The 27177-nt window shown below is 36.7% G+C and overlaps 1 protein-coding gene across 1 annotated transcript in view; it reads left to right on the top strand.

The window, feature by feature from the left end:
• SLC9A9 (solute carrier family 9 member A9) overlaps positions 1-27177 on the top strand; it is a 153831-nt gene that overhangs the window by 51044 nt on the left and 75610 nt on the right. Inside the window, exons 7-9 of the mRNA XM_072344119.1 lie at positions 7604-7742; positions 8538-8643; positions 16561-16649. Coding sequence (XP_072200220.1) covers positions 7604-7742; positions 8538-8643; positions 16561-16649 — 334 coding nt within the window. The remainder of the gene's footprint in view (positions 1-7603; positions 7743-8537; positions 8644-16560; positions 16650-27177) is intronic.

Raw genomic sequence — 27177 nt, 5'->3', positions numbered from 1 at the left:
ACTCATAGAACATTTGCAATTACACTTGAATTCAATTTTTGTCTTTCAGAAGAAACATATCATTTTCACTGAATACTCTTATTCTATGAATGCACCACCCTGGACTAATATAAAAACTGTCACATACATGAAAGGTTGTGTAAATGTTTCTGATAAATAATTATCAACTCTGCTCTAAGTAACTTTGAATGCTAGTGCTTTACAGGCAAGAAATTGAAGGACCATACAGAGATGAAGAATGAAGTAACAAAATACTACACAAGTAAAGGTCTAGCCACATATAAAGAAAGCAGGTGCTCTGCATTACCATATTATTCAAGAAATACAAATCATTGACTGATAGACCATTTAAACAAGTTTGGAAGGTTGGATCTAGGAACACAAAATCTGTGAGTGAACAATAACTATTTTAAGTCAGGCAACAGGAGCAGAGTCTTTTTCTTATATCCAATCTAAATTTTCCCCTCTTTTGAGGAGCAATCCTTTCCCATCTTCCTGTAACAACAGATTCTGATAAAGAATCTGCTCCCTTCTTTCTTATAGCCCCTCTTTACTGAAAGGATAGGTACTTACTACGTGTCTATATCCATAGTGATAGTCTGTAGGAGCCTACTTGTAGGACCCAGGATTATTGGGAGGGGTTGTTACCAGTACCTCTGGCAGGAGGAGCTTGCAGAGATCTTCCTGGAACTATGTGTTGGGGTGGGTGAGCAAAGGCAAAGGAGGAATTTTCACAGAATCACAGAATCACAGAATTATAGGGGTTGGAAGGGACCTCTAGAGATCATCGAGTCCAACCCCCCTGCCAAAGCAGGCTCCCTACACCACGTCGCACAGGTAGGCGTCCAGGCGAGTCTTGAATATCTCCAGAGAAGGAGACTCCACCACCTCCCTGGGCAGCCTGTTCCAGTGCTCCGTCACCCTCACTGTAAAGAAGTTCTTGCGCACATTCGTGCGGAACTTCCTATGCTGGAGTTTCAGCCCATTGCCCCTAGTCCTGTCCCCACGCACTACTGAAAAGAGACCAGCCTCGCCACTATAGCTCCCACACCTCAGGTATTTATAAACCTGGATCAAGTCCCCTCTCAGCCTTCTTTTCTCAAGGCTAAACAGACCCAGTTCCCTAAGTCTCTCCTCGTAGGGGAGATGGTCCAGGCCCTTCACCATCTTTGTGGCCCTCCGCTGGACTCTTTCCAAGAGATCCCTGTCTTTTTTGTACTGGGGAGCCCAGAACTGGACACAGTATTCCAGATGAGGCCTCACCAGGGCAGAGTAGAGGGGGAGGATCACCTCCCTTGACCTGCTGGCTACGCTCTTTTTAATGCACCCCAGAATGCCATTGGCCTTTTTGGCTACAAGGGCACACTGCTGGCTCATGGCCAACCTGTCGTCCACCAGGACGCCCAGGTCCCTCTCAGCAGAGCTCCTCTCCAGCAGGTCTTCCCCCAACCTGTACTGGTGTATGCAATTATTTCTACCGAGATGCAAGACTCTACACTTGCTTATGTTAAACCTCATCCGGTTTCTTACTGCCCAGCTCTCCAGTCTGTCCAGGTCTCTCTGAATGGCTGCACAGCCTTCAGGCGTGTCAGCCAATCCTCCCAGCTTCGTGTCATCAGCAAACTTGCTGAGGGTGGCCACTATCCCCTCATCAAGGTCGTTGATGAAGATGTTGAACAAGACTGGACCCAGCACAGACCCCTGGGGGACACCACTAGTCACAGGCCTCCAGCCAGACACCGCACCGCCAACGACAACCCTCTGCACTCTGCCAGTCAGCCAATTCTCGATCCACTTCACCGTCCACTCATCTATCCCATACTTCCTCAGCTTTGTTATAAGGATGTCATGGGGGACCGTATCAAAAGCCTTACTGAAATCAAGGTAGACTACATCTACCGCTCTCCCCCCGTCCACCCAGCTAGTGACATCTTCATAAAAGGCCACCAGGTTGGTCGAGCACGACCTCCCCTTGGTGAACCCATGCTGAGTACTCCTGATAACCTCCTTTTCTCCCAGTTGTCTGGAGATGGCATCCAGCACAAGCTGTTCCATCACCTTCCCTGGGACAGAGGTGAGGCTGACTGGCCTATAATTACCCGGGTCATCCTTCTTGCCCTTTTTGAAGACTGGGGTGACATTGGCCATCCTCCAGTCTTCAGGCACCTCCCCAGTTCTCCAAGACCTTTGAAAAATTACAGAGAGCGGCTTAGCAATAACCTCCGCCAGCTCTCTCAGCACCCGCGGGTGCACCCCATCAGGTCCCATGGATTTATGGACATTAATGTTTCCTAAGCACTCACGGACCACCTCTTCCCTGACTAAAGGGAAATCTCCCATTCCCCAGATTCTCTCATCAACCACCGGGGACTGGGATTCCTGGGGGAGAGCCCTTTCACTAAAGACAGAGGCAAAGAAGGCGTTCAGTATTTCCGCCTTCTCAGCATCCCCCGTTACCAGAACACCCCCCTCACTTAGTATGGGGCCCACATTCTCCCTAGCCTTCCTTTTGCTGTTAATGTACTTAAAAAACCCTTTTTTATTATCCTTTATCTCCTTAGCTAGATTCAGCTCCAGGTGGGCTTTAGCCTTCCTGGTCGCATCTCGGCAGTCCCTGACTACATTCTTATATTGTTCCCAAGTGGCCAGACCCTTTTTCCACATATCGTGTACTTTCTTCTTTCTGCGGAGCTTGCACATGAGTTCCTTACTCATCCACGCAGGTCTCCTGGCACCTTTTCCTGACTTCTTAGTTACAGGGACGCACCGATCCTGAACCTGGAAGAGGAGCCGTTTGAATGCTAGCCAGCTCTCACAGGCCCCCTTGCCTTCTAGCACCCTGGCCCACGGGATGGCCCCAAGTAAGTCCCGGAGGAGATCAAAGTTGGCTCTCCTGAAGTCCAGGGTAGCAATCCTACTTTTTGTTTTGCTTCCTCCGCTCAGGATCTCGAACTCCACCATCTCGATTGGGCAATTTTCTCAATTTTCAGGGCAAGGATGGGATCACCACAATAGAAACAGAACCCAGAGGGTTGTAAGCAGGCTCCCTAAGGGTAATGGCTGGGGGGAAGAAGGGAGTGTGACAGGCTTTCTACAGACCCTGAAGTTTAGCAGTTGATGACAATTACAGAATGTCAACCTGGAGTAAGACAACTTACTTGTTAGTTACCCTGACTGTACTGCAAACTGCTGCTGTGTGTTTTATTGGGTCTGAACACAGAAGAAAACTGAAATACCTATCAGTGTAGAAATTATCAATAGCTGCCAAAAATGATTCCTGATGAGTTAAACTGATTTCTGACTGCCCAAGTTAAGGGATGGAGTCATTCAAATTTTGTAGCTGCTTTTTAATTCCACTGGTGAATTTACTGAGTTATTGAGTTAAATCCAGAACGAGAATTCCTCATTCCTTAAAAGGAAGCTTGAATTTATCAGTAAATCTACTTTATGATATTTTATGTTAAGTGCAAATCTAGCAGAGAGCCTGAATTCCTTTCTTATTTTCATGCAGATGTTGCTTTTCCTCATAAATGGCAAAACTTATGTTTTCCATAAACCCTGCAACAGCTTTACCTTTCTAGCATGCCTGGTGCTTTGATATCTGCCATCTGCTATCCACTTTGGAACTGATAACAAATCCATTTTGAGAAAGGTTTCCATAAACAGTAAATGTCCTAGGTACTACAACAGCAAGTGTTAGTTTGGTTTGAAGTAATCAAAATAAAAAGTCCTTTTACAGCTCATAAAGTCTGGAAAAGCCTAGAAAGTAACAAAGGTGCAGACAGAAAAAAAGAGGAACCAAATATGCCATTACACAGAGAAAAAGGAATGGAGTGTAATCCCTGCTGTAAGGTAGTTTCTAAAACAGCTGCTAGATCTTTTTCTAGAATTAAAACCAGTAGAACTACTAGCAGCATGTGAAAACAATGATGTGAGTGAAACAAAACCACAATGTTAAAATGCAAAGAATAATGCTTTGGACATCCAGAAAATAGGAAGTTTCAAATGCTAACCACTCAAGCATCCATCTGCTAGTAACTTTTTCTACAGTTCTTATACATATAATACACTACTTTGTTTATTTCTATGAAATCCTGACTTTTGGAGCTCTATTTTTCTAAACATTCACAAATATTGTCAAGAATTAATTCCAGGGAGACAGACTTCTCTAAGCAGAAAGATGTACAGAAGATTCATCTATGTTCTTTCAGGGCACATTCCATGAATTTACTTTGATTACTGCTAACCATTCCACACATCTGAAAATGGCTTAAAGTTTGGCTATGGAAATTTTCAACTACAAGATCTTCATATATTTGCCTCTGAACTACTCACTGCAGCAGTTTGCCTCTCCTTTCTCTTAATCATCTACAGAGTTTGTCTCTACTTCAAATACAGGTTTGTTTTTTTTGGCTTAGCATACTCACATCCCTACTTCATCTCACCTGTTTACATTTTTATTGTTCATCTGCTATTACTTGGAAAGGAGCTAATTTATGAGGCAGCCTGAAAGACTTTACCAATCTAAAAGTTGCCGATAGAAGGTGTAAAATTATACACACAGCACCAGTCACATACATCAGGTATGTATTTTTTTAAATGTATATTGCCTGTGATTCTCTTCTGTCTAGTATTATGTAGCACACCTCAGAGGTGAGGCACTGTAAATTTAATTATGGTTTTCTCCATTGTTAAACTTTGAAATTTTGCTTTTAGGTAAAACAATTGACTCAGTAGGAAGTAATAAAATAAATGGTAATAAATCCTGTTCTATATAAGTGTAGCTTATGTAGGAAAATTATCAGGTATATTAGTGTGTATCTGAGATGTCTGGAAGTGTTTAAAGACAGTGTAAGGGAAAAAATTCAGAAAAAAAAATCAATAATAAATTTAGTACAGAATAATGTAAAATTAAAAATAGAAATAAATACTTTTAAAACTGTAGGAAAAGGATACACATGGAAAACCTGAGTTCTGGAAAGATTTAGAACAGAAACTATATCTGCCATAATGAACACATGTTGTGTTATGGTGGTTAAAATTATCTCATTTCTGGGATTTAATTCATATTAAATAGAAAAATTTCCCAGTTGAAATGAGTCACTTCATATTTGTTATTGAAATAACTACACCAAGCATAGGATTTTGTTTCTATACCTGAAAGTCCTTGTTAATTTGGAGGGTGAACAGGAAGCCCAATTGTCTTAACAAAGTCAATGTTTCTTGTCTTAAGTTTTACACACTTTAAAAAGTCAGTTAGTGGCTATAGCTTAAACTTGACTAGTAAACTTTTGCTCTGTCAATACTTCCTTTGTTTTGCGTTTTATTACTGAGAATTCTTTTTGTGAGCAGAGCACATACATTTAACAGAAGAGTTTTTGCTTGATTTTAGGAGGTAGTCAGGTTCACCTCCCTGAATTCACCACATAGTGGTGATGGTAATATTTGTGACATAGAAGGTAAATTCCTAATTTACCATTAATCAATATGTATCAGCAGCTACGGTCTCTGAACACTTATTAGAGTTAAATAAGGGAGAATCAGGTGGCTGCTTAACTGTCAAGTCACACCTACTGTTTTAGCCCTAGCATTTCTGGTCACATTACCAAACACTTTCAACTCTAAATGACTAAATAAAGTGAAGCCCTCACTAAGTATACAAAATGCACCTAGTAAATTATGTTATAGTATCACAGAGTCATAGAAATGAGCTGGAAAGAACCTCAAAGACCACACTGCCATGTACAAAGACGTATTCCTCCAGATCAGGGTACCTAAAGCCCCATCCAACCCAACTTTGAACACTTCCAGGGTATCCACAATTTCTTTGTACAACTCATTCCAGTGCCTTACCATGCCATTCTCCATCTTTCTTGGAAGCCTCCTATAAATACTGGAAGGCCACTTTAACATAATATATAATAGAATAATGCCTAGAGCCTTCACTTCTCTAGGTTAAACATATGCAGCACCACAGCCAATAGCTATGTCTATCAAAGGAAATTCTCTTATCCATTTAGCAAATATATTTATGGCTTAATACAGTACTTTATTTCATATGGGGTCTAAAACAACAAATATTCAGTAGGCCAGAGATGACAAACATTTCAGAAGCTATTTGAGGGAAAGAAATTATAACTGATCCCTGGGCTAAGAGATTCATAGTTGAAAGAAGACTGTCAATCAGCATTTTCATTGAGAACAGTATTTGTGCAGTTATATTAATGGCATTTTGCACTACAAATCATTTCATTAGTTTTGTGGCAGTACATCAGCGTAATTAGACATATCAGATGTTGGTGATCAGTTATTTCTGTTTTAGGGGATATGTATTCATCACCCATATATTGTGGTGACCCAGCATGTGCTTTTAGAAACCTTGTGCCTTTTTTATAGACTGAAAATGTGAGATCCCCCTTCATATGCCTTCATATTGCATAGAAATTCCTAAATTAATGTAACTGCTTAGAAAATCTTTCATACAAACCTGCATTTCTAAACCATGTCCCCAGATGGAAGACATCACACTGCTGGGACCAGATACTTAATATGCAAAAGCTTAAAATATTCAACGTATTTTAAGAACTCTAAATTTTTAATGCTTCAAATACCAATCATTTCCCAGCAACCCAAGCTACTGTCTGGAATCCAGTGCCAACTCAGTATATTTTCTTTGACAGTATGCATGAAAGACCTACAGCACTGAAAGCAACAGAACCAGAAAGATCTGAAACATCGCTTAATTAGTGTTTGGGACACTTAGTACTACCATGTATCTGTTAAATTTAATGTTTTCAGAGACAAAAAAAAAAAAAAAAAAAAAAAAAAAAGGCATATATATTCAGTATTCCTAATGTTGTGGGCAACAACTGACTAGTGGCTAACACTAAACTTGAAACTCTTAAAAATGTTTAAGTGTGCTGTCTGGTAACAATATTTTGCACTCAGATATAGTATTGAGGGATGCACTCAAAAGTGGGATATGGGAGATGACCTTCGACGACTTCAGCGGTTTCTTTCTCTGGGACAACATTCATCCTGCCCACAAGGTTTCCCATTGTTCAGCTCCTGCTGAACAGTTCTGTTTATGAAGGGTTACACCAAGAAGGGAACTACTAGGTAGTTTATGATGAGATCGCTGCTGCAGATATTTGGTACCTACTGTGATTTGTATCACCTTTTGAGCTTCAGCCACAAAGCTGCAGTTTTTATTAGGAATATTTGTGAATATATAACTGCTCTGAAGACATACGGTCAATAAATAATTCAGTTATCTATCTTCCCTGCAGATTTCTCATGCACCTACCATCTATTAACATGTAGTTGGTCTGGAAACAATATTCTTTATGGCACTGCTAGTATAAAAATGCTTACTGACTGGTAGCAGACTGTTGATTTCTATTGCGAAAAGTTGAAAATAAACTGTTTCCCACCCCAGCCTCCATCTGCTATGCTTTCCCATCTGTTGACAGTCCAGATATACCTTGTTTTATATTTTGAATCCCTAAAAAAAGTCTATTTCCAGTCATCAATTCCAGTATCATGCCAGTATGATTATATTCATGATTGTATTTTCTCTCCCGTCCCTTTGTTTTCTTTTCAGCTCTATATCCATTTACAGTCCTAAGGAGAATCCTAATGCATTTGATGCTGCTGCTTTCTTTCAGTCAGTGGGAAATTTCCTGGGGATCTTTGCTGGATCATTTGCTATGGGATCCTCTTATGCAGTTGTCACAGCTTTAATATCCTTTATGGTTCATTTGGAGAAAGAAAACCTGTATGTGTGATATCTGAGACTGTCTTTACTTTCAGACTGAACCTTTCCACTGTTGACTTAAGACTTGGCAAACAGTCAAATCATAAATTGACAAGTCATTTAATTTGTCAGAATCCACAAAGAACTTAAGTCAATCTCCAAATGTTATGCAAATCTCTTTAACATTAGGCATGACCACTGTCTTTATTGTTTGTAAATAATGAGATACTATGGTTTTGAAATATCTGGAGGTTAAACTATAAATTTACATCTACATTCATGTTTACAAGCTGTACGCTAGCAGCAATCAAAAATGTAAGGCAAACTTCCAACTGCAAAACAAGACAAAGTAAGTCTACCTAAAATAAAAATAAAAATGCACATCTATTGCCCTGCACCTTTTGTTTTGTTTTGCAGTTATTCATGTAAAACACTATAAAGAAGGATAGCAGCTACTTTCATCTTTCTTGCCTCAATATAAATGTTAAACAAATGCCAGCCAATGCAGAAAAGGACAAAATTAGTTTCTTTCCCCCTTTTCCAGGAAAATAAAATAAAATGCAACCAATTAGGCACTAGTTCAGAATCTACAGAAATACTTCAAACAGCAGACTTGTAGAAGTAATTTAGAAGCAGTGTAATTTTTTCCTCAATTCACTTTGTATAGATGACTGTGGTGAGTTTTCTTTGAACTTTCTTTTTTTCCCCTCCCTCCAGTACAGGGACAGTTTTAGCCTACAAAATAGTTGCTTTTTCCTTTTCCTTAGTAATGTTTCAGCACTTGACAAAATTTACAAAGCTGTGTGAATTCCCCATGTTGGAGACAGGTCTGTTTTTCCTTCTTTCTTGGAGCGCCTTCTTATCAGCAGAAGCTGCTGGTCTCACAGGTAAGCATGGCATTTTATTGAATAAAAGGAGTTTCATATCATACCTCTAACATGGAAAAATTGTGTGTTTATTTTGGGCATGACATCTTATATAAAGCTTCTAAAAGCAAGTTGCTGTACTGGGGGTTGCTTCATCCCCAAGAAGAAATCTGTATGGACATTGAACAGTTCTGCAAGAAAAAGACTCAGACTAAAGTCTTCAGTCTTCTCTCTATCTACAATTTCCTGTCATTCTAAAGAGCCCACACAAATTAAGGAAAAGTTCTAAATGCACATAGTTTATCTAGATAATGAACTCCTGTGCAATGTGATTTGGAAGAACAAACTTCATAATAGCTTGATCATTTTAATGGTCTTGATGCTGTCACCTTTAAAATCTAGAGCTCTAATTAATGTCACGGAACGCCAGGGGAAGAAAGCTGCTTAATGAAGTGCTAATGCAGCCCATGCTGTTTTGTTTGCAAAACTATTCAAAGCCTTTCTGAAATCAAGAGTTATATTTCCATTGAGTTCTGTGGAACCTGCATACTACTACTTAAATTTTAGCCACACAATTAAGTTACTTTCAAATTGGTATTACACCTGAATCTGCCAACACCTTTACCTCATTAAATATAAAATTCTGCACCCTGATTCCTGTCAAAATATTCAGGCCAATAGAAAAGGTGAAGGTCACATGAACTGAATGAAAGTAGTATATTCTACCACATGGAGAAAAATCAGATACCACTACCTGACAATAAGACCAGATATTGTATATGTTAAGTGAGTTACCCCTCAAAAGTAATCATTAGAATTAAGGGTCATACCATGCAGTGGCTTTGGTGGACTACTCCATTCAATGAACTGAATTCCTAGTTTAAGATCTTTGACTTCAACAGACTTGATTCAAGTATTAACTCCATCTGTTGTATATCACGCATGCCTGTATCCTTCATTTTCCCTGGATACTGTGTTTCTTTTACTCTGTTTTTCTGAATGAACTTCAAAGGATTTCTATAACACATCAGTATTTCCCTGTAGCTATTAAGTAATGTAACCTAAAAATAATTTTTTTCTCATAATGTTTTCCACTCAGCCTCTTCAATCACCAAGCATCTTTTGAAGTCTAATACTAACGTATGTCAAAACTTGCAAATAAAAGGCCATATTGTGTTTTGTGTAAGTAAAGCAGAGCATTAAGCGCATGGATTTTTTCAGATGAAATGAGAATGAATAGTAGTATGGGTTAACACTTCATTAAAAAAAAAAAGTTATCCCATACCTCAAAATATCCCATGATATATAACAATATACAACTCTGATCCTACTCAGAAAATTGATGCAATCAAATTAGTAAAACAAAATGCAAATCTGAAATGGCTACACAATTACTACTGTATAGATAAATGCAAATTATAAACCAATTTAATGTTTATTAAATCATATACCTACACTATCAAGATATAACAAGTAAGCATAAATAATTTGAGCTAAGTATTTGTCAAAATAAATAAGGAAAACACATCTTGCTTTTATTATGCCCATCTCTCAAGGCATCCAAGGCTGGATGTGGCCTGGTCTAGTGGTTTGCAACCCTGCACGTAGCAGGGGACTCAAAACTATATAATAATTGCATTTCTTTTCTGCGATTCATTGCTTAATCTCCATCTTATTAACAACATTTTTAACTGATCAAGAAGTCAATAGTCTATGACAGATTCCAAGATATATGTGGGTATTTAATGCCCACCTCAGTTAGGCCTTCTGCATCTACAGCTGTTTTAACCAAGTAGATTATTCAAATAAACATAAGTTTATATATAATCTTCAGAAATGCATTCAAACCTACATATGTATTCATTTGATACATACTTCAAAGTCACATAGAATTGAGCAGTGTAAAAGTATCAGAACCAACTGCTCTACTTTCCTAGTGTCTCCGGAGCAGGTGTGAGAGATATTGAATGAGTCACATAAGGAAAGAAAGAAGGATTTCTTAAAACCTTTTCAGCTTTTTAGATTACATTCCAAACAAAGACCTACTCTATGAACCTCAGAAAACAGGTCTCAAAGGAAAAAACTTTGGAGATCATCTAACCCAGCCCAAAATGCTTTCTGATTGTTATGAAGGAAACAGTTGGTGATAACAAATTATTCCTGCTCCCTCATCCCCTGCAGTTCTTGTCTGAGTGTTTCATGATATATTTGACACCTTCCTTCTAATTCAAGGGCTAACATGGGAGTACAGTCTACCTAGTGAGGAAGGTTTTCCTTCAAAAATAAGTAAGCAGTTTATTTATGACAGATATATCTAGTCCAAAAAGAGACTCCAAATGAGATGAGCCACTGGGTAGTTTTGGGCTACCCTTGTATTTAGGACATAGCAAGAAGAAACATACCAATTCCCAGTTCCTTTATTAGGGCTGATTAAGTGCATTAATCCCTATGGCTGTTCACTGCTCCCATCTGTTTGTTGTAATTTATTTTAGATCCATCCCCTACTTCATTGCTTTTATTGAACAGCTGGGACCAGTTCTTCACCTTTTTTCCTTTTTAGAAGGGATCAGATATCCTTCCCTCTGCAGTTCTGAGCAGTGTGAGCACAATGCAGTTTAGTATCTAATTATCTTCACTCAGACATCCTCAGACATTACTCTATAAAAGGAGGTTATTGGGGTTTTCTTTTCTGACGATTCATAAACAGTGTGTCATACAGGTAAGTAGATAGACTCTCCCAGTAACAATGGAGAAGGAATAGTGTGGCTTCTAGATCAAAAGGAAAAAGACTTTATCTTTCTTTAGCTACAGTTCTGCCACTCCTAGTAGAAGCAGGCTGGCTTTCCACTTCCTACTAATTCATTATCTGTTTACAGGACTCCAGAGGTGGTCCTGGATGATCTATGCAATATACAAGGGATATCAGGAATGAGTCTGCTACTTGAGATGATGCTCTAGACATACTTCACTGACATAAAGGCTAGATCTCTGCAATTTCAGTTATCCCCTTTACACTTGTAACAATCTCACCTGGCTAGTCTCTGTGTCTACTTCAGCCCATGCTTGAGTTTGGCCAACATGTGAGAAGCTGTTGGTACAGCCTTTCAACACAGTAAGAGAAGAGGAGAAAGGTGCTTGTTTTTACTGAAAAGTGCAACACGTTCTCACATGGCATTAGGTTGAGACTGATCATCAGTTGCCAAAAAACAAAACAGTAACACTAAGCTAAGGATAAGAATCCACATTAATTTGAGGTGTTATTATCCTTACAATACTGTCTAGCAAACAGAATAACATCTCCTAGCATACCTAGGATAAAACCTAGCATGTCTCACCACAGAAGTTCCAACCTAAAATGAATGCAGTAACACTTAGAGTTACAGAAGTACAACGCTGAAGCTCCGGTTGTATTTGGAGTAGACAGGGACATTATCATGGCTTATTCCTCAAATAAGGGCACACAAGATTCTCTCAGCTCTATCTTTTGTTGTTTTTTGTCACCTCAAGTGACTTCAACATGAAAATCAATTTAAGACAACTCCAAAGATTAAAGCTCTGTGAACAAAGCAGGAACTCCAGTTCTGCACTGGTGTGGGTCTAGCAAAAGAAGCCTTAAACCTTTGCTTCAGGATTAAGAAAATGATTAGTCACACACTGTACCCTCACTGAAAACAAACTGAATAGGGATATTATAGCTGTTGTGTTTATAAGCCTTATTACTGCAAAAAATTTGATGCAGAAGACAGTGTCTCATTTCCTGTCACTCACAGATTCAGACTGCACTGGAATATGCCCTCTGGGCTGCGTGGAGATTTTCTGACATAAATATAACTCTGCATTGTTTGATTAGTAGAAATTCTCTATTATCTTGTGCTCAGTATTGTCTTTTCCTACGTTTCTCTGCCCTTGGTACAGGGTTAGTTCCTCTCACTTGTACTTTGGCACGTGAATGTTAGGAATCATTACAGAGGCATCCCTGAAGCTCTGCAATGCTTCAAAGGTGTGATGAAAACCTATCAATTTAGCTGCAGGTCTTTCCACAAATCCTACATTTTACCTAGTCATTCCCTCCTTTGTTTCCCCAGAAGGCAGGGTATTGGGTTTTATTTGTTTGTTTTCTAAATTCTTACTTTTACCATTGAAGGACCTGACAGCTAGAGACACAATGGCAGGGTTTTTTTCCCCTCTTAAATTAGCAAATAAAGTTTAAATTTTGACCAGTCACTTATAGACTTGCATTAAAAAAACACACTTCAGAATGCAGCCCTTCTGACAAAATACAGGATTTTATTCTCCATTATAGCACCAATTACTGAAAAACAAGGACATATTTCCTTTGCCTCCTTGTGAAATATTACATAATGGACATTTATTCTCTTTTGCTCACAATAGAAATAAGTTTAAGATTAGAATTTATTTATTTTTATAAATGTTAACATTTGGCCTTCCTATATTATCCCTGATATTATTGGCTTTTGTCTTAACAGGAATTTCAACTACAAGTATTCAGCAAAACTAATGTAAGACATCAAATTACATTAACAGCTAATAAGCTGTTTCTCTGTTAGATAAGGAGCAAAAAAAATAAAAATAAAAATCAAGCACAGTGGTGTGTTTTTATGCTTAATCAAACTTCAAAGAGATTAAGCTAAAGCTGAAACTTCACTAATGCCCATCAACTGTATTGTGAGGTTTCTTTTTTATAGTATATCAAGAGAAAATTGTCAATAGAGAGGCAGCTATAATACATTCAACAGCTAATTTCCCATTCCATCTCTAAACTTCTGCTCAGGCTAACCTGCATTGCAAGCATAGTACTAAATTGTCTGTAATCACTGACTTTGCCACTTAACACTGAAAGTGAGCCAGCCCCCAGCCCCCTGAAATTACAGCACTGAATGCCAAAGGCTGGTAGAAGAGACCATCTCACTTTGTCTGCCTTCCAGCATCAACTAGATACTCCCTATTTACAATTTCAGCATTATCACATTTGTTCTCCTCTATTTCTCTACGGAAAAAAAAGCCTGCAAAAAATTTGACAGCTCAATTTGTGTTCCATATTGTATCCAACTAACTTCAGAAATCAGCTTCTATAGTCTTACAAAGAAAGAAATCCAGATTTCATTCATTTAGTTCCATCTAACTAATAAGACCCTTGTCTGCCTCTTGAGGTACTGTGCTCCTTTATCCTTTACAGTTACACTACCATGTAATTGATCATTACCCTTAAGTAATCATTTTTAAGAAAATGGATTATTATTTTTTCTTAAACAAGCTTTTTAATGAAGCATTCATTGTGAAAGGCATGGCAGGCTAATACACATTATGCTTCCAATTGTAGCAACTGAAATATTCCACCGCATTCCTGGGTTTCTGGTTTCTACGCTTGCATGATTATGTGGTTCAGATCATTTATTCCTATTGTAAAATCAGATGTAGGATATTTTATTCTTTATGCCACTCTCTCAGTTCACTTGCTGCCAATAATTAACAGCTCCTTAGCAGTCAAAAAATACTGCATAATCACCACTGAATTTAATAGTCAATTTTAAAAATGATGGACTTGGTACAATGATGATTCATACAGAAGAAAGTGAATCACAAACTCTTATCTCTGTGCCTTTCACTGCGCCCCAAGCTAGTGGTACTTAGGAACATTACTGATTAGCTATGATTTATTTATTTATTTTTAAACTCAGACTTCATTGTTTGAGCATCCCATTGCATATGAGAGCACTTTGAGAATTTACAAACACCCCAGGTTATATCTGCACAATAGTGCACTTAATGGGGGAAAAAAAGATTTAGTCTTAATTTAGAGATCAATTACACCTCAATAAGAACAATGAACTTCCTGGAACATATTTAGATAGATACAATCTCACCACTACCAACATTATTTACTGCAGAGAAAGGCCTCAGTGCAGTTAGAATAAATAAATTTCACAACAGGCATAAGAAAATAAGTACAATAAAAAAAAAAAAAAAAGCAGCTAAAGCTCAGTATGATTTATCTTGGCTGCAGAGACTGTGTAATTTAGAAAAAATACAGTTAAGTTTACAATATAGAGAAAGCCTAGACACAAAGAAAACATTTGTGCTGCTTCATGGGGAAGAAAGAAGAAAAAAAGAGGCTTTGCTTTTTTATTTTCTTCCCTGGTGTTAAGTACATATTATCATTTCGTTCCTTCATACTTTTCCTTTCATCAAGTGCATATTAGTGTCTGGCCTCTGTTCTTTCCTGCACCAAGAGAGGCTTGCAACTAAAAAACAGTTGGATTTTGTTGGACAATACTTCTGCAGTTAGCAATCCAAACAGTCAGGAACTTGAGAAAAATACAATCAAATAATAGTGTCTAACAGGTATGTGTTGATGTGCTCTTACCCCACACATGTACTTCCCTGAGTGAAATAGACAGCACAGTCCTTTTTCTTGTCTTCTTATTCTCTTCCTCTAAATCAAGGTGGAGATACTTCACCTATCACAGAGTCCCTAAAACTAGAAAGCTTGGTTCAAACTAAGAGGTTTGAGTAAACTCTTTAAGAAGCTGTTGAGCAACTACATTAAGCTTGGCCTACTTCTATTAATCCTTTTGAAATAAGGGATTGTTTTACATCTGTTTTACTGTACTAGAGTCCACAGCACTGTAGATTCTGTCCTCCTAAGTCCCTTCTTTCTTGCCAGCCTTTGTAACTTTAGGAGCCACAATGCTGGAGTAGATGAAGGAAGTCTTATCCAGATTCAAGCCTGAGATTAATAGCACAGAAGTGGACAGTTATTGCAATTTTAGTTCATATTACTTGTTTCCAGTAGAACTTGTTTATATGATTCAGTTCATCCTAATTTAACACTGAAATTCTAGGAAGTCACCATGTAGCCACATTGTACAACCCTGGGCTGGTATACTTTAGTTTGCTTTGTTGCTTCAGTGAATTTTCCAGGATTCACCAGTGTTATTTTAGTTATTGTCAGCATCTATGAGCTAAAAATTACCTAACAATTAACAGAGCAGTCCAAGGAAGAACTTTAATACCAATTCAAGCGCATTGTAGATCTTAAACAGGAAGAAGCAAGTAGAAGTGCTCAAAAGCAAAAGATCTAAAACTGTGAAATGGATGGCAGAAAACTGCCCATCAGTCCTGAAGATTACAAGCCCACTACAATCATCCTGCAAGCTAGCTCTGTACAGAACCTTGTATGCTATATGTGCTCTGAGAAAGAAAGAAATGGCAATTGGAATGAACCATGAACAAGCCCTGAGCTGTGATGCAAGTAATTACCAAAGTAGATATGCCTCAAGTTTAAGAAAGATACATAGTTTCCTTCTTCTGTGGGTATTTACATATGGTCATTGGTAGACATTAATTTCTAAATTTCTAAATTTCCATGTGGTTTCTGCCTTTCCTGCTTCCAGAGCTGAAAAAAAAAAAAAAAAAAAAAATGGGGTTACAGTCATACCAGCTACTCTAATTAAAACACTGCATTGCAGTGATGTAACTTTATGGTTTAGTGAGTTAGGAACAGGCTCAGCACTGGGGAGAAAGCATTCAAAAATCTTAGCCTTCTCAGTTTCATCCCTGCCAAAACTTTTATCTAGTCTGAAGTCCTTCATATTGTAATTATGTTAATCTTGCCCAATGATGAGATTATGATCATATATTATCCAAACAGGTTATGACATTTGCTGGGCAAATCCACAGCAGTGGCAATGCTATAAGTGTGTGATTCACCATCCTGAAGGTTCAAGATTCCTATGATTTTTCACAGAGAAAAAAAATAAAAAATCTAGTTTGAAATACGTTCCTATAAAGCATATCTTAAAGTTCTTTTGTTACAAAATCCTTTTAGCAATCTCGTTACCTTTCTTTTTATGCAGCCTTCTGAAAAATCTTAGAAAGGAAATAGAAACTGCTAACCATCTTTTCTTTGCATTTCAGGTATTGTTGCAGTTCTTTTCTGTGGAGTCACACAAGCCCATTATACCTACAACAATCTCTCATCAGATTCCAAAATGAGAACTAAACAGGTAGGATATGGAAATAACAGACTGCCTTCAACATGTACAAGGAATAGACAGAGTCTGAAATATAGCTGGATGGAATTTTGTTAGTACAACTGAAAAGGTCTATGTGTTCAATAGGAGAAAGATAAGATTTCCTGAAGAAAATGTAACAGTTCTCTGGCCAAACAAAAGTAATAATCAGTTCTTCCCAAGATACCTGAGATGTCACTCAAGGAGACAAAGGGTAAGGAGATAACAGTTTAGATCAGTTTCTGTAGAAAAAGGCTACAAGGTTAAGAAAATCCAAGAGCTCTGCTAAATAAGAACAGTGTTCTGGGAGGTTAGATCCATGTGGATTTTCAGAAAGGGACTAGAGAGGACAGTCCAGCCCACTGTCCTTAGTGATGACATCACTTAATTTCTACTTTGTTAAAAATCTGATGTAATTAGAAAAATAATTTCCATTTTGTTATTTAAAGCTCAAACATGAAAAGCTACATGACATGTTTTTAGTTTGAACAAGTGCAATTGCTGAAAAGCATGGGGCTGTTCTCAGTAGCAGAGAGGTGGCATTGCACTGTTGGAAATACTTCCCAGCACAGGGGTTTTTGTCAGACTACACAGTGGCTCCCTAGTTCCTGTGAGAAGTCATTTGAATGTTGTTTGCTTCACTTTTAATGTTGATTTGTATGTCCCAAACACCTCAGGCTATAGAAAAATCCATCTCCTAGAACAAAATGGAAATGTATAGTCCAATGCTACAATTTCTGTTATGCAATCCAATGTTTTTCAGCAGTTCTTCTGTTTTAAGTTTTAGAAATGGAATACAGAAACTTTTACCTCTTCTTGCACATCTCAAAAATCAATTTAATCAAAAATCCAATTTTCTATTGATAACAGTTTGATAGAAAAAAAATACTGCCTGCAGTATTAGTTCAACTGTCAGACTCTTACAGACTTTAAATCAAAACAAGTTTCTGGTCAGTACTTCCAGAATGAAATGTTATCTAGTAAACAGGATAGGGCTTCTCAATTGTATTTCTTCATACCAGGGGAGGATGATGCTTTGAGAAAATATTCTAGCAGAAGGGGACCTTTTCTCTGGTGAATGTATTATAAGAATAGCATATCTACTACAGAATTGCTTTTATTTTGCAGAAATACTGAATTCCATATACCTTTACTACTCTTGCGCATAATTGTTAAAATTTGAATGTAAGGCTGTATCAGGGATTCATCCGCATGATTTAGTGATACATAGCCAGAGAAAGATTGCTCATTAAAATTTTAATTACATCTGAAACTTATAAACTACAGAAATAACCAACATTTCGTTTAAATGCAAACAGGCTTTGTTTGTTTTCATGCTTTAATTTCCAGTTATTCAGCAGTTCCAAGGAGAATAGTGAACAGGCTGAATCTATGCTTGAATGTACAGAAAAAGAATACCATATTTCACTGTGGAATTACAAGTCTTTATGGACGCCTCCTGTTCTGCTTTTCTCTTCCTCCTTAAGCTCCAAATCCTCAGCCTCTCTGACAATATTGCAGTTCAAAAATTCCTTTGAATTCTTCTAATTTATTTTTCTAATCCATAGATTACCTTTCCACACATAGCTGTTTTGGTGAGATCTGCACTCCCTTTTTCTTTCTTATCCCCCCAGGTATTATCTTGAAAAAAAGTTTACTAAGCCACACACTTAGTATTATCATAATTAATTATGACTTCAGTGCATTATAAATGTTGCTAAGACTGATTGCCTTCCTCCCAAATTAAATCATTTTTTATTGCTATTTACAGGCCATAAGAGAGGCCTTATTAGTTCATTTATATAATCACTCCAAGGCACTTTCATTTTTACAATATGACAGGTCCTTCAGTATGAACTGGTGAGCTGTAGTGCATACTGACAAGACAGTAAGTTGAGATTGAAGCTAGAACTAATAAAAAAATTGGAAATGAGATATGAAACTGTAAATCAGACAGTGAAGTTATGTTATTTGTCTAAAGACTGATGCTTCTTCCCTACTGTCTTGCATAATTTTATTTCCAATTTCTACTGGCTGTTATAATTTCATAGCTCATTGATAAAATTCAGTATACAGTGACAATGGCTTGAGGCCATGCCACTGAGTCCTGCATTTCTCATAATACCTCATTGTTTGCTCTAAAAAGCACATAAGAAAAAGAAAAAGACAGGTATGATTTTCTTCATATACTAATATCAAATTAAAGCCTCTCTTGCTCTTAAATAAGAATTTAGAACTCTAAGATCATCTGTTGAAGGATGCCATATAATTACTATTCCCCATGTATTCTGAATTATCCTGTCAATCATTGTCCAACATTCAATAAAAGAGTAATACTACATTTTAAGGATCTAAAGCCTACAAAAGCTGAAAGTAATATAGATCTTGTCATAGAGAATGGATTATTTTAACACTGTCATATGATGAAAGAGATTTAGTGAAAATGCAGACTTTAGAGAGTTTTTATTCAATTCAAATGACCTGAGTCTCACTAAATATTGATACAAATTATCTCCATGTTCTTATTATTTGTTAGTATGAGAGATGTTTAATGGTAGTATTTTTAAGTCATCATCACTGACCTGATTACAGTCCTAGGGACTGTAGCATTAAAATTGACACTCCCTACCATGCCAACAAGATCAGGTTAAACAGAGCACTCTTGAGATCAATACATATAAAGCTTAATTTGTCCAGTGTATCTTCAATGAAGGAAAAGATGGAACTGCTAGCATCTTATCAAAAGTTATTTGATTCTGTACAGTTTTTTCTAGAATTATTTACAGCTGCTTGTATAAACTCAGAAAAAGCTGCAGGCAAATATCTGCTTCTAAAACTTAGGATACCGTAGTCCAGATTTTGCATTGTGTTCCTCAGAAATACAGTTCTGTTGGGTTGATTTGCTCAGGCACAAGTAAATCAGTGACTGGGCAGGATGTTGCTTGATAAAGAGAAATTACCTGTTTGCTGAAAGTGAGCAGACCATAAATCTCTACAGGTCAGCTCTAGTAAGGGATTCATGGACAATACTGTATTTTCTACAGGAAGATAAGATATTCTTCACTATTTTTTGTCTCTGCACTCCAGCATTTTCACTCAACTACCAAGCACAGATCAGCACCATTTCCTAGTGATCAAGTGTTAAGAGAAGCTTCTAACTTTCTGTAACAGCTATAAATATTATCCAACATGCTTATGAGTTACTTCATTTGTTTTTGTCCCTTAATTCCATGGAATATTCACAATGAAGTGACCAGAGATCAGAGCAATACCTCTCTTAGGGCAAGTGTGCAAAGGTCTTTACTTCCAGACAAAATACTGTGCCAGAAAGTTTTAAGTTCTGGAAAGGGAGTTAAGAAACCCATCTCCTATAGAAACAGAAGGGGGAATATCAGAAGGTAGAGCAAGTTATGTTCTGCCAACAAGGGATTATGTTGCATACTGCCATACCTGTCTCAATTTATTCCACCAGTCTAATCCTTGTTTATGTAGTGACCTTTGAAACACCTGTGTCTAACAAGTTCATGAGAGCTGCTTTCTGAAATTAAGTGCAAGAACCTTTCTTACTGTGTTACTTGTTAAACAGTTACTGTTCCTGATAGCAAACCGTTTGGGGAACACCTGCCCTTATAGAGAAAAGCTGCTGGCCTGATTGTTCAGCTGCTCTGGGAGTGCAGTATGTACAAGATGTAGTGTTAAGATTCCAGTGGCCCTTCACCTTCAAAGTCTTTATGCAGGCTCAAGAATAGGGCAAAGGTAAAAATGAGATCTCAGTACTGCCTAACTTCAGAGAAACTTTAAAGGAGCACTTAGTGTTCCTAGGACTACTTCAGCAAATTAACTGATGCTGGAATATTGAAAATTCAGACTGTGATCTTAGTTCTTTGCCCACTGATGGACGTAGTACTGATTTATTCAAATTTTCATCTTCACACTATAATGCAGATGTGATTATCTCTGATTGTGGAAAATCATCACCTTGTAGAGAAGTAGCTAATATCATCTGAAAATCTCTTGAAAATACATTTAAGTCTTCAAAAGTTGTTAAGCTCATTTATGACATAGCTGTACATTTTTCATCAAGTTGGGATTAATCAGCTATTTTCTACATCATAAATTGAGCTGTACTGCCGACAGTTGGGTGTAGCAAATATGTTTTTTAATTCATCAATAACTGTGGCTTTGGTACTGCTATTTCTATGAGTCTTTAAGAAGTAAAAGATTTACAACTGTGAATATTTCTCAAGTACACAGCCTATATTAATTTATCTCTGGTTAATGCATACTATTTTCTGTTATCAGATATTGGATTGTTTATAGATAATTAGTTTACATTCCTGGGAAGAAAAGGCCACAAAAATGTCAGGATGTAATGGCTCTTACAGTTCAGTCTCTTGACTTTTAAATAATTCAAGAGTATTTCCAGACCAAGGAAAACCCTACTTAGAGCAAAATGTCTTTGATGATTAGCAAAGGAGCAACCACTACAGCACATAATTCTCATTTTGAGATGAACAACCTAATTGGCAGCTGTTGTTGTGATTTGTTGAGAAATGCTACTTAAGAAAAAATGACCTTTAAAGTACTGAGAGATCAGATGAGCCCACATAAACGATTGGCAGGGACTGAAATAAATTTATTTTGAAACAGCGCTACCACCAGTACCGAATTCTAATCATTCTTTGCATAAGTGCTGTGCACAAGGAGGCAACCCACAATCACAGTGCCTATGGGAAATTTTCTTACTAGAGTGCTTTTGTTAGTTTCTGAGGTATGCAGTATCAGTGAAATGTAATATTGGCTGAAGTAAGATGACAGATTTGATGGTTGATACTGAGATAATAAACTGGAAATTGTTTAACTAATAAATAACACGGCTGGCACACACACACACACACACACACACACAAAGGGAGAGAACCTAGCCTAAAGGAGCCAATAAAATGCAAATTCGTGTTTAGCATTTAACAGGTTGCATGCAACAACTACACTATTTCATTTTAGTGGAGACTGAACATAAAAGTTAAGCCTGATGTACACTGTCCCCTTGTTTCTCATGGTTTCTGCAGTTGAACAGTCACTGAATCCCAGCTTACTTGAGACCATGCAAGTCTGCACTCAAAAGCATTAAAGACAAGTCTGGGGCTTCAGCCAGTGCTGTCCAGGAAGGAGTCCAGATGACCATATTACAGTGTTTTACAGTGTATTACAGCTCAGAGTTAACACTTTGGTAATGTTACATTAGAAAACAACAACAACAACAAAACTGCTCTTATTCTCATATTGCATATACTTGCAGCTACTCAGAACAAAGATGGGGAAAGCAACAGTTCTGCCTTTTCCCTAATCTGAGATTTAATAACATGAGAAGCCCCAGTAAATGAACCTACTAAAAGTTCAAAAGCTCATGTATGCTTAGGTATTCACCATCAATACAGCTTTAGCCTAGTAACTCCTTACTCTCATCTTGTGCTTTCTCTCTCAACTTAGGGGTTTACTTCCTGAGCCACTGATGAGCTCCAGCTGCACCACCAGCACACTGGCTTAATAGTCTGTTCCTGAGATGGACAATCATTCGCTAACTCAATGCATCTGTACACAGCCAATGGGTCTGCTACAAACAGGCTGCCCTAGTTTCTAAATTGCCTTCTTATCACAAATTGAATATGCACCACATGCATAGTGTTTGTATTAATTATTACCTTTAAAACGGATTGGGATTGACAGGAAGTATACAATGAATTCCAGTTCTCTACAGAGTTATTTTCTGCATTTAGAAGAAAAAAAAAAAAAAAGAATATTGGGCATGTGCCAGATGCATTATTTGACCAGATGCAACATAAGATCTTATGGAACCCTGCAGAACAGTATAATGCTATAAAGAAAGCCAAAGCTGCTTACTGTACGGGTTTAATAAAAAGAATGATAACACAAGAAAATCTTGATTTCTATAAAAGGAATTTTACTACCCAGTCTTTCAATCTGAATATCTCAACAAAATCCTTTATTATCTGACTGATGTTCCTGATTTCTTAATCATGCTAAAAGAATGTTAATCTTTGGTCTCCTTACATGCAGCTCCTCATGTACATTTATGTGAGATCCCTTTACTGTTTCCTTTCTTCTTACCTATGAGCTACATGGTTGATTTTTGGTAGGCAGCTAGGAAATGTTGCTTCAAGTAAGCAGAGAATAGTAGGCCTTATAAGTACAGTATATGAGTAATAAGCTTTTATTTATTTATTTAATTTTAAGAACTCCTTTATTTTTTACTAGAGGAAATGAAAAATACTGCTATCCTGGATATAACACTGAAAATATTCAATGGTTGCATACAGAAATCTTGTCTATGATATAGAACATATCATAGTCTTTAACCTCTACTTTACTCTGTTTTTGCATAACAGTTTTAGCATTTCCTTAACTCAGTGTACAGATTTACCCTGACCTCATTAGATCCTATCAAATATAACTTATCATTAATCAGTATTTTATAAGGAATAGTACCTTCAAGCATCTTCCACCCACACAGACACAGGAAAAACAAACAAACAAAAAAAACAACAGTATTTTGGATATATGGAAAAGATATTCTCTCAAAGCTCAGAGCACAAATTTCCCTTCATTTTACTTAAGAACAGAAACTAGAAAATACAAATGCTCAAATGTAATTGATACCCTGAAGAAACTCAGAATTGTAGTGAAAGCAGTTCTTCTACAGAGATACTTGTTTCTTGAAAAATGTTATTTTTTAATGCTAGTAGGATAAGGATTTGCATAATGCCATATGCAAAATAGCTTCCAAATAGTTTCATTAAAATATGTTTAAACTTACAAAGAATTTAAGGAAAATGTTTAAAGCTCTTTGAATGTTATAGTTTACTCTTTACAGCACAGAAGCAGATGCCAGCCATTAGCCAACATATTCCAACTGGAATTAAAACCTATAGGCCAAATTCTCATTGCAGTGGAGCAGAATACATATGGGAATTTCAAAATGAGTTGCATGAAAGAGTCACAAATGAGTCACTCAATCTATACAGAAGAGCAAAACTGTATGGGGCTCCATAAGCTACTGCAAAACCAAAAAGCTGAATCATATTGCAATGCAGGTCATGCAATTTTACTTCCTGTCTGTCATCATACCTCTCAATCTTTTCACAAGAGCTTTGAAGAAAGACCAATTTGTAGCTGTAAAAGCTGCTTCTACTGCAAGGAAGGGAGACAAATGCCTAAAAGTCTCCCTGTGTTGCAAATGTGCTCAGAAGAAAACAAAGTTTGCAGAAATCCCCTTCCTAGGCAACTTAATTACAAGAATAATGATAGAATTGTTAACTTTTCTATAACTAGAACTGAAGTTTATTGAAGTCAGCATATAAATTCTCATGACATTCCGAATCTGGTTATATTATTACAAGTGCATAATGACACTTCTACTGCTCTTCATGCTTTATTCATGCAAGTAACAAATATATTGAGTTTTCAATTTTGAACAGTGTCTCTTGTCAATTAATTGATAATAGAGAACAACAGAGTTCTTTCTGAAGGCCAATTTTAATCATGTAATCAAAGATTTTGACAGATTCTTTGTAAATACAAAGCATCCTGTGCTTTCTTTCACCCTAAGGTCAAACTTGTTAGAAGTTCTGTGCATTTTTTACTTTTTAAATCATTGTCTGGCACTCTCATTGACTGAAGTATTTAAAAAAAAAAAAAAAAAAAAAAAAAAAAAAAAAAAAGTAAGAAAGAAAAAGATTTGAATTTATCTACTTAATTTTCAAGATTTTTTGGTTTAATTTTTTTTTTTTTTAAGCAAAGCCATTCCAGACCATTCAGTTTTTAAGAAAGGATTTGCCTTAATGTCTGGAACAAACTTTTTTCCTTTACTGTTACTAGTCAGAAGTTAATATGTTCTATGCTAGTAATACATCCATCTTCTTGAAGACAGAGTTTTGGCAGTGGGGTGTAGATTATGCCAGAAAGAATAATCAGACTATGCAAAAACATAATATTGTTGACCTTTCCTCTCCCCTGATGCAGGCATTTTCTTTATTTCTCTTTTTAGTTCCCCACTTATTCCACGAGCTTTAAGAAAATTTTACATCTCCCAGCTTTACAGAGAAATAGAAAGTTATTGTGTGTCTTCCACAAATCTGTTGGGATGAAATTTATCAAACCCAGTAGCAAAGTCCACTGATTAAAAAAAAAGACAGAACTTTCTCATTATGATGTTAAAAGAGAATTTGTAAGAATTTGCCTCTGCAAAAGAATTGCCTCATTTGTAATGACCAAATACAGGTTATAGTCTATCATGAATTTGAGTCAGTTTTACTGATTCTTCATCTAAGCCTGTTATTCTAAAGACAAGCACTATATCATTGTGCAGTGAAGATTTGTTGCAGCTGTATCAAACAGTTCAGACAAGAGCTCAAATTCAAGCATTCTTTTTCAGATTTTGAAACATCTAATCAAAAGGGAGAGATTAAGTGAAGTAATTACACTATAATAAAGACTTTTACAATCTTCCTAAAAAAATTTGATGCCTGCATACTCACAGCATTTTAATTCAAAATAGGGAAAAGCAATTTTCATCAAGTATTGATTTATCAATATCCGTGACTTCACAGAACATTTTTGACAGCTGTGTTCTAATTAAATAGTATTATTCAAATATCATAAATTTTATAACTATCACTTAACACTGACTGCTTGGGATTTTCTAATAGCTCTGTCACCACCAAGTCTCTCTTAAAAAGTATAATCAATTTTACATCTCAGTTCCCCAGCTGATATTAGACCATTGCAACTTTGCCCGTTTTAATATTATACAAGGATATATTCCTGTAAGACAAGCTATATACAGGTGGCATTCTTCCATGTTCTAGCTAAACTGTATACCTGCAAGAGGTGGATGACATTCCTTCAGCAGGTATTAAGTAAAGGAATATAATTTTGCCATGAGGGAATAAAAACCACTGAGGTTTGCAGGAAGTAAATTCTTAAGAATGTCATTCAGTTTTTATCCAATACTCTCATAGTAACTTTACTCCCCTGAGATAAAAAGAGTGTGGTTTGTAATTCTACTCTTACCCACTACTTTGACAATCTTCACTCCCTTGAGATGAAAGAAGGCTCCTTAAGATATTAATATTTGAGAAATGTTACATTTTCCATCTCCTCAGCCATTAAGGGATTGTGGTATAGAATATGTTCATTTTCTCCTTCAAAGAATTCTATTTTTATTACAGAGATGGAAATGTAGTGTGTTCCAACTTCCAGGTGCACTAATTACTTACCTAGATAATCTCTCTAATGCTCAGAGAAAATTGAAGTAGTGCTATAAGATGGATCAATGTGAAAAACCTGTTCTGGTGTTATTTCCCTATCTGAGAATCGCACTTAACTGTGAGTGATAGAGAAAAGGAATAAGGAAAAAAAAAAAAGAAGTTTCCTGGATAAACAGTATTTACAGTAAGACCCGAAATGTAGATAATTTCCACTCATTCCTTTCTCCACCAGTAAGAGCTGAACTCTACGTGATACTTCCCACAAGACTATTCCAACTTAAAATAGATTTTTAAACATCTCTGTGCACTTACAATGGCTAAGGGTGATAAAAACAACAGAACAGGGTATTTATTGAACTATGGGTTTTTAAATGCCTACATACTATCTTAAATTGTTTTTTTTGTTGTTGCTGTTGTTTGTTTTTAAATGAACCTTTTGTGAGATCCACTCTTTACGGGAAAGAAAAAAAAGTGAGTGACATTGCTAGTTGCTTTATTTACTGAGCTAACACCTAAATCCAGTGCCCAGATTGTGCTCATTTTTCTTACTCAGTACTATACTCTGTGATGTGTTGACATTACTTCAAATTTATATTAATAATTTATTACAAATATTTTTTCAGAGCTATAAGCAAATTTATAGTCTCTATGGAGAAGTTGAAATTGCACATTACAAATGAGAGGTTATTCTATTTTATACAGAAAAATAAGTTAATGCTATGTATATATTATAATGGTTTCTAGCATAATTTTCTGGTAGCCCTAGGGAAACTAATGGCAGCATGCAATCCTTTTAATGCCAATTTCATTTAAAGTAGAAAAAGGTTAGTTGGCTGTGTGGGAGACAAGGGAAGAGAATTTATGGTTATGAACAAAGTACTTAAGGACTTGTCTAGACAAGTTTGCTGAGAGAAAAGGATTGAGAAGTTTAAAATCAATAATGTCATGAAAGCACTTCAGGCAAGAGTTAAGAGCATGAGCCTACTGTTGAAGACTACTGAGAAAATGTACAGCAAAAAACAATGATGTAGCAAATATTTTTTCTTTTAAAAACTATACAACAGAAAAGAATTTGAAAATATAAGAAACTTCAGTTTCAGAAACTACTAGCAGCAGATTAATTTTACATTACTTTAAGTCTAGAATGCAATTTTGTAACGAAGAGTCAAACATCACCCAACTTTGAAACCTCTGGAGAAACTTTATCTCTTCCCAGCAATTAAAGCATGCAGTGC

Source organism: Excalfactoria chinensis, chromosome 9 (assembly GCF_039878825.1).
Source record: "Excalfactoria chinensis isolate bCotChi1 chromosome 9, bCotChi1.hap2, whole genome shotgun sequence".
In the NCBI taxonomy this organism is placed as follows: domain Eukaryota; kingdom Metazoa; phylum Chordata; class Aves; order Galliformes; family Phasianidae; genus Excalfactoria; species Excalfactoria chinensis.
The sequence above is the reverse complement of the archived record's forward strand: the minus strand, read 5'-3'. Positions and strand labels throughout refer to the sequence as shown.